This window comes from Orycteropus afer, unplaced genomic scaffold (assembly GCF_000298275.1).
Source record: "Orycteropus afer afer isolate SDZICR_OR568_19922 unplaced genomic scaffold, OryAfe1.0 scaffold00179, whole genome shotgun sequence".
Taxonomy (NCBI): domain Eukaryota; kingdom Metazoa; phylum Chordata; class Mammalia; order Tubulidentata; family Orycteropodidae; genus Orycteropus; species Orycteropus afer.
The window spans coordinates 3,042,146-3,051,014 of NW_006921766.1; the positions used below are offsets into that span (position 1 = coordinate 3,042,146).

An 8,869-nucleotide genomic window follows, 5' to 3' on the forward strand; every position below is an offset into this window, starting at 1 on the left:
ACACTTTATGAAGATTTCTTTATTGTTAGCTGCCATGGAGTTGCACCATCTCTATGACCAATTTTGAGTTAAATCAGTTGCATCACAGGATTTTCATTGGCTGATTTTAGAAAATACATTGCCACCATCAGCTTCTGTCTTGAAGTATCTCTGTTTTCAAGCCTGTGTTCTTACAGGGCTGTGTGAATGGTGAGCCCCATGTCCAGGAGGGCTGGAAAGAGATGAGCCTGGCCTGATGCAGTGATCCTGCAATCCCAAACGGAAGGTGTCAAGGCCAACACTGAACTAAACTGATGTCTCCTCACTTTGCCAGGCCCCAGTATGCCTGATGAGACACCCCAGGCAGTGCAGGAGGCTGCAGGGTGCCCCCATCTTGCAAGTGCACATGCAGGGAATGGGGGCCTGGAGAAGGAAGGGACCGAGCGGCTATGGATCCGGCCCGACACCCCGAGCAGGTGCACCTGGCAGCTGGGCAGGCCTGCCACCCAGTCTCCACATCACCACGTCACCTTGTAAGTCTCCCTTGATCACACCAGTCCTTCTTTCCTTGTTGTGAGCCTCCTGGGACTGCCCCAGCAAAGTCCCACCAATCGAGTAACCAAAAAACCAAACCAAACCCACTGCCATCAAGTTGATTCCAACTCATAGCAACCCCCATTGGGTTTCTAAGGCTGTAAATATTTATGGAGGCAGACTGCCTCATCTTTTTTTCCACAGAATAGCTGGTGGGTTCAAACCACAAACCTTTTGGCTATAGCCAAATGCCTTAACCACTACATCACCAGAGCTCCTTAACTGAGCAACACACACTACAAACTAAGAACAACAATTGTTATCTCACAGTGCTGGAGGGCAGGTGTTCAAATCAGAGTGTCAGGCAGGCTCTGACGGAGAAGTTGCTCCCTGCCTCTCTCTCAGCTTCTGGTAGCTCCAGGTGTTCCTTGTTTGGAGATGCACCATCACATGGCATCCTTCTCCATCTCTGTCTCTGTGTCTTTTCTCCTATTTTAGAAGGACACCGTTAGTCACACAGGATTAGGGCCCACCCCACTCCAGTATCATGTTAACCGATAACATCTGCAAAGACCCTATTTCAAATAAGGTCATGTTCATAGATATAGTAGTTAGGACTTCAACACATGTTTTTGGGGGACACAATTTAACCCCTAATAGCCTCAAAGGGAGAATAGTATCACTGTCTTAGTTATCTAGCACTATCATAACAGAAGAAGCATAGTGGGTGGATTTAACAAATTTATTTTCTCATAAGTCTGGAAGCTAGAAGTTCAAATTCAGGACACCAGCCCTAGGGGAGGGGCTTTTTCTGTTAGCTCTTGGAGAAGGTCCTTGCTCCCTAATTCCTTGGTGATCTTCCTGTGATGTGGCATCTGTCTTCACCCAGCTCTGCTGCTCTGCGTGCTTGATTAAAAAGAGATTGACTTAAAACGTACCCTACACTAATACTGTCCCATTGTCATGACAAAGAAAACCCATTCTTACATGGCATTATAACCACAGGTACAACACTTGCTGAGTCGATTTCAACTGATAGCAACCTTACAGGATAGAGCAGCTGGTGGATTCAAACTGCTGACCTTTTGGTTCCAGCAGAGTGCTTAACCACAGGTATAGAGGTTAGGATTTACAACATGTTTTGAGGGGACACAATTCAATCCATAACAATCCCCTTGAGCTACATGGCCCTGTAGACCTCTGGTGTGAACCCCTGCAATCATCTTGTCGTGATTGAGCTGGGGGAGGGTCTTCATAGATGAGTCAACCAAGGTGGGAGAGGCCAGATATGTCCCTGTCAGTGCCCATAAGAGAACAGAGGCCCAATGAGTATTTGCTGGATATATGAGCAATGTGCTGAGCCTCATGTTCTCAGATCTGATGGAGTGGAGATTTCTAACCCAGGTCCTTCTGGCTGGTCTCATGCTAACAGAGGGGTGTGTGCAGACTTGGGTATTTGGGGTCCTGACTGCTTTCTACCTAACACTAGGTCACAAATACATCTCTGTTCACTAAGTTTTTTTTTCTGTAGTGGGCTCTTTTTGTGGTCTGATGAATTAACCATGATTTTTTTTAAGCCCTCTATGTGGAGTTCCTAAGGAGTTCTGGTCACATTGTGGTTAACGTGTTAGACTGCCAAAAGGTCAACACCACCCACCAGTTGCTCCATAGGAGAAAGATGAAGCAGTCTGCTTTTGTAAAGATTTACAGCCTTGGAAATCCTATGGGGCAGTTCTACTCTGTCTTAAAGGGTCTCTCTGACCTTGGTCATAGTCAACTCAATGGCTATGGGTTTTGTGGGTTTGTGTGGAGTTCCTGGTTGATACAAACAGGTAAGCACTCACTAGCTTGAAGTTTGGCAGTTCGAACCCATCCAGAGGCACCTCAGAAGATAGGCCTGGTGTTCCATTTCCAAAAAGCCACAGGCTTGAAAACTTTTTGGGGTAGTTCTATGCTGCACACATGGAGTCACCATGCGTCGGAATAGACTCAGCAGCAACTAACAACAATTACCTATTTAAAAATCCCTAACAGAAACAGTTTGCACTCAACTGTTAACCTAAAGGTTGGCAGTTCAAACCCACCCAGCAGCACCATGGAAGAAAGGCTTGGTGATCTGTTTCTACGATTAGCAGTTCTACTCTGCAACAGGGGTTTCCATGAGTTGGAATGGACTGGGCGGCAATAGGTTTGGGTTCTGTTTTTTTTGTTGTTGTTATTGGGTATTTAGATGTTACAATGATATCATTAGAAATAGCTGCAACAGATAACAGTGTACATTCATTTAGTCAACACTTCTTTTTTTCTTTTGTGCTAGTCATACACTTTTGTTAATTGCTTTCCCCTTCACCCATATCAAACCTATCTCTTAATTATCCATCTCTCTTCCCTCTCCTCCCATCCCTGGTAACCAACAAAGAAAATTTCCTTCCCTGTGTAAATCCTTTGTACACTTCTTTATTAAACACCTACTGTATTCTGTGCCCTGCTCTAGGTTTAGGGGATACATTCATGGATTAAAAAAAAAGATTAAAACCCTGGCCCCATCCTGAAACTTAATTCAAGTTCCCTAAATCTTAGTTATCTCTGACTAGTTGTTCCTTGATGAAATGTTCCAGAAGTAAAAGAAACGAATCCTAGAATGTGACTTTGTAGGTGTTTAATACTTACTGCTACCATCATCAAGGGGAGGCTATCCCATTTGTTTAAAAGTCAGAACAGGTAGGGGTGGGGAGGAGGCTGCACTGGTCAAATGGTCCAGTTGAGGAAATGAAGCTTTACAAACTCAGAAGCTCTGGACTGTTCAATGGATTTCAATGCTGGGAGCTTAGGCAAACCTGAGCAACCAGCCAAACGGATAAGCCCTGGCTGCCAAAACAAACTGGAGCAGTGGGTGAAAGGCTGGCCGGGTTGGTACAGTGGGTGCTGGAGTGAGGGTGGGGCGGGGGAGAGAGATCTCAGATCCTGAGAGTCCTAACTCCAGGGCATGGAGGAAGCGATGCTGACCGATTGTAAGATACATTATGCCTCATATACAGTCTGGTTGTTGTTGGCCACCATCGAGTTGACTGCCAACTCAGGGTGACCCTATGTATTACAGAGTAGAATTGTTCTATAGGGCTTTCTTGGCTGTTACCTTATGGAAGCCAACTGCCAGGTCAAACTGCCTGTGCCACCTAGGCTCCTATAGTCTGGTTAATCCTCTTGGTAACCCTGAAGGGGGATTGGTTGGTGTCTCAGCCTGAAACTAAAGTCTGCAGTCAGTGGAGAGTAGGCTCGGCCCAAGTCCAGAGCTCATCTGCTAGGAGGACATCCCCAAGCAACGGACAGGCCCCCTGGAGGGTGGCAGAGTCTCAGGGGATCACTGATAATGAAAGTCCTGGGAGACACTCAGATAAGGTGGTGGGACAGGGTGAGGACCAGGTGGTAGGGGAGGCCTCTCTGACCTGGTATCTGTATAGTTAGAAGTGCCAGGTGAATATCTTGGCTGGAGGATCCCAGTTCAGCAAAGGCTGAGGTGGACTTGGGGAGAGGGCAGGGGGAAAAGGCAGTGCATAACCACACATGAGGATGAGTGTGGGTTTGTTCTAAGATGCTGTGGGTTGCCCTCTCAGAGGCCTCCTGGTGGTCAAGGTGAGAACAATTGAGATGTGCAAACTCCAGGACTGCCACTGGTACATATTATGTTATTTTTTTTTTTTTTCCTATGGTATGGTAAAAATATACACAGCAAAACATTTGCCAGGTCAACAATGTCTACATGTATAAATTCAGTGACGTTGATTACATTCTTCATGTTGTACAACCGTTACTACTATCCCTTCCCAAATTGTTCTACAACTGTCAACATAAGTCAGTGCCCCCTAAGTAAAAACTCCTTTCTTCCTCCCTCTCACCCCTGGTAACCACTGCTAATCTTTGGTTTAAATGTTTGTATATTTCATATAAGTGAGGTCACATAGTATTTGTTCTTTTGTGACTGACTTATTTTGCTCAGCCTAATGTTTCCAAGGTTCAGCCATGTTGTAGCATGTACCAGGACTTCCTTTCTCCTCATGACTGAGTAGTAGTCCATTATATGTATAGACCATATTTTGTTTAACCATTATTCTGCTTATGAGTACTTGGGTTATTTCTACCTTTTTGGCTATTGTGAAAAGAGCTGAAATGAACATACATTGACTTACAGGTAAATTCTATCTTTTGGCATGCCACATGTCTCTAAGGTTGTTTCTGGAGACTTCTGGCCACTGGCCCAGGCCAAGTCAGAAAGCCCTAGTTCTCCACTGCCCACCACCCCCTGCTCCATCCTCCTCCCCTGGCTCTCCTGGAGGGAGTGGTGTTCTGGTTGCCTAGTGCCACTCTGACTGGTCTATACCACAAATGGGATGGCCTTAACAAACAGGAGTTTAGTCTTACAATTTGGAGGTTTTAAGTCCAAGTTCAAAGTGCTAGGCTCTAGGGGATGGGTGAAAGCCCCCCTCAACCTTGGGGTCTGCTCTGCCTCCTGCTCCTGGCCCACTGGAGCTAGAGGCGTTTCTTCACTCAGACAACTGCTGGCTGCTGAGTCGGAGAAGCCCCAAGGTTCACAAGTCAAAAGGCACAGTCCCAATATTACAAAAACCACATGGCAGGCCATTAAGTCCATTGTAAGTCCCAAGGTCGGCAGAGCATAGCAGGTTGCTGAGCAATGACACAGCTACATGCAGGGTCCAAGCATGCCATAGGCTAGAGACCATTCCCAGGGCTTCTCCTTATATACAGGAAGCAGACCACATCCAAAGGCAGGTCTCAGCTGCTTGTGGTAGATCCCACCATGGAGTTGATTGCCAGTCTCATCATGGGGAATAACTACCACCAACTTCCCAGCCCCTCAACCAGGCCCAGCCAAGTTGACACAAAAACATAACTACCACAAGTGGGATGACTCAGCCAGCCATTAGCCCTCCCCTCCCCCATGTTAAGGTTCAGGCTGTTTTCTGTGGCCTCCCTAGCTTTTACTGAGTTAATGAACACCCCAGATGAGCTCTAGGGTCAGGACCCCTGCCTCAACCCTTCAAGGGGTTTCCGGGGTCAGGAACCTCCGCCTTCCAGGCCATGTTTCATCCCATCAGACTTTTTCCTCTGTTCACCTTGCTAAGGACAGCTGAGGAGAGAGCCCCTCCCATGTCCCACATGGGGTAGGGGTCTGCTCTACCTCCTCTGTCTGCATCCTTAGGGAGAAGCAGGACTCTCTTTACTACTTTAGAAGGATGGAATTGAACATAGTACCAAGCTCTCCAGGTTGCTACTGGTTTGTTCCTGGGCTACTGGTTTGTTAAAATGTTAATCTAAACAGCCCTTAGCCCCTTTGCTGCCAACCACCTAAGGAACTATAGACCCATTGGGTCAATCTTAGGGTGGACTCAAGGAATACGCATGGTTAACCAACTCCTATAAAGGTGACTGGTTTCACCTGTTTGAACACCACACAGAGGCAAGTTAGAACTGTAAGGTGTTTGGAAGCAGTTGCATTTCTTGAAACCAGGTTGGTTGTGTATGTTCCCAGGTAGGTATTCCGTGAGCACACCCCTTGCACAGAGATAGAGGGGGCCTAGAATTGGCATCTGTACCTGGTGTTACGGATTGAATTTTGTCCCTCAAAATATGTGTTGGAATCCTAACTGTGTTCCTGGGGAAAAAGGAGCTTGGGTGTTACAAGCAGTGTGGACTTGGCTGCTACCCTAAAGGTTGGCTGTTCAAATCCACCCACCAGCTCCTTGGAAGACAGGCCTGTCCATATGCTTTTATAAAGATTACAGCCAAGAAAATCCTATGGAGAACAGTTTTACTCTGTAACATATGGGTTTGCCAGGAGTTGGTATTGACTTGGCAACAGGTATGGTTTTCATACCTATGGATGTAATCCCATTTGTGAATAGGGTTTTTGTTGTTGTTTGTTATGTTAATGAGGCATTAGCAGTGTAGGTTGTTACCTAAACCTAATGACTTTGGAGGTATAAAAAAGAGCAAATTAAACACATACAAGGAGCCCTAGTGGTGCAACAATTAAGGGCTTGGCTGCTAACCAAAAGACTGGAGGTTTGAACCTGCCCAGTGGTACTACAGGGGAAAGATCTGCTGACCTGCTCCTGTTAAGACTACAGAGTGAAAAACCCAATATGGTAGATCTGCTCTGTCACATAGAGTCACTATGAGTTGGAATCGACTCCACGGTAGCCTATAAGAGAGAGAAGCAAGCACGAGCAAGGAGGAATAGGGGAAAGGTAGATGCTGAGATCACCAAGGAACCCAGGAATAAACATTTTCAGAGACAAGGATCTTCCCACCCAGAGAGAATTACCCTAGAGCTAGTGCCCTGAATTTGACTTTTAGTCTCCTGAACTGTGAGAAAATAAATTCTATCCACTACTTGGGATGGGCTTCCTTCCCTCATGGGGTACGTTTTCAGGAAACTGCCTGTGTTGAAGTTTGCACACAAGCAAATGCTACCCAGGCAAAATCTGACCTGTCACTCGTCGCCCCTTGTGGGGAGGTGGTGGGGGGTGCAATGATGAGCTGGGTGGTGACATCAGAATAAATGGACACAGGTGGCCTCAGAAAAGGAAATCAGTTCTGAGCCTGGCACTCTACCTGGGAATCGCCCTGACCCTGGACCCAAGCTAAGTGCAACTACAACTCAGGTTCTTTGCCCTTTTGTCTTGAGTGGAGCCTCTGGGTGTGTTAGTCATTGTCACTGTAGGTGGGAAGTTCTGCAAAGTCTCTGTCCTGGGGTCTTGTGTTAGATTGGGTTCTCTAGAGAAACACAAAAACCAGCAAAGTGTATATATATATTTATAGAGAGAGAGAGAGAGAGAGAAATTTATCTTAGGAAAATGGCTCACAAGTGTATAGAAGCCGGCAAGTCCAAGTCTCTGGAGGAAACAGGCTGGTAGCAGCCTTAGCTTCCGTAAGCGCAGGGGGCCGAGAAATTCAAGGCTGGTGGGCAGTACACTGGTTGTTGACTCCAACAAAAGACGAATCCAAGATCTCCAGGCTGAGCGGTGGGCTGCTCACTCACGGAAGTTTGTAGTCCACACACCAGGGTTCCAATCCCTCAAAGAATGTGTCTCTTTCCAGGATGTCCCTGGATATCTTGGAAGCAGGCCACACCCCTAGGGAAACTCCCCTTGGGCAGACTGGCCACTCAGAACACAGTTATCTGATCCTATCATGGGAAGAACCACACAGAACTGGGGTCCAGCCAAGTTGACACACAGCTCCAACTATCACAGGTCTGCACCACTATTTTGATCAAAGAATGATACAGACAAGTAGGTGTCCCAGCAGTGGACATGTTGAGAAAGGAAGGGACTTGAAATTCCCAGGAATGACTTTTAAAAGAGCTGGACCAGGATCTGTGGTGGTTATTTTAAGTCAGTGTTTGTTTTATTTTAACTTCTTTTATTTGGAAATAATTTAAGACTCAAAAAAAGTTGCAGAAATAATCCAAAGTGGTCCTAGGTACCACCACCTAGCTTTCCCAGTGAAAACATCTACCATAACCAGAGTATATTGTTGTAAAAATGACGGGGTTGGGGGAGAGGAGGGTGGTGTTAGACCTCCTCTTCTAACTTCATCAGGAGGAAGAAGAATCAAGAGCCCAAGGCTGAATCCTGTGAGGCAGGGGTCAAGCATACCTCCACCCTTTTTACCAATTCTGACACCGGCTAGCCCTTGGCCTCTTGGGCTGGCCTCACTACTGCCTTGCTTGAGCCAAGTGTTACAAAGCTCCTTAGCACTGCCAATAAGTATCCAGAGGCTCCCCACTCCACCAGTAAGCCTCCTGCCTGAAGGTGCTCGGCTTTCTTGCCAGGAAGCCCACTGTGCCCTCGTGCATTGTTCTGGTTGCACTGCCTCTGCTACTGATGTTTCTCTGTCACTGCTTCTCACAATCTCTCACTGTCTCTGGTGCTGCAGTTTTCTGTCGCTTGGGTCTAGGAGATTCCCAGCACAGAAACCCCAGTCCAAAGGACATGTTCTATTCCTGTCTATTCTTCTCAATGGTAGTTGGTCTGTCTGTCTGCCTCTGGAATGGCTCATTTTAAGCCTAGCAGGATGACACAACTGACTAGTCCCCTCATTAGGGTTCCATACACCTTATTTGTGTGGTCTCACCCCCACAAGGGTGCCATGAACCTTATATGCATTATTAGTATGCTGTCCAATCCCTTTGGTGGGCCATGAACACCTCATTTGCACAGTACCAACCAGTAATTTGGTGGAAGTTACAAAGGCTGTGGCTAGAAAGGCCATATTAAGTAATTCTCTGCATTGCAGTTGTCAACCCAGGTTAGCTATGCTGTTAACTACAGAC

General features: G+C 46.6%; 1 protein-coding gene across 1 annotated transcript in view; it reads left to right on the top strand.

The window, feature by feature from the left end:
* Nucleotides 1-321: 321 nt before the first annotated feature.
* Nucleotides 322-8,869, top strand: part of CBS (cystathionine beta-synthase) — a 32,092-nt gene continuing 23,544 nt past the window's right edge. Inside the window, exon 1 of the mRNA XM_007947266.2 lies at nt 322-512. Within this exon, the coding sequence (XP_007945457.1) occupies nt 322-512 (191 nt within the window). The remainder of the gene's footprint in view (nt 513-8,869) is intronic.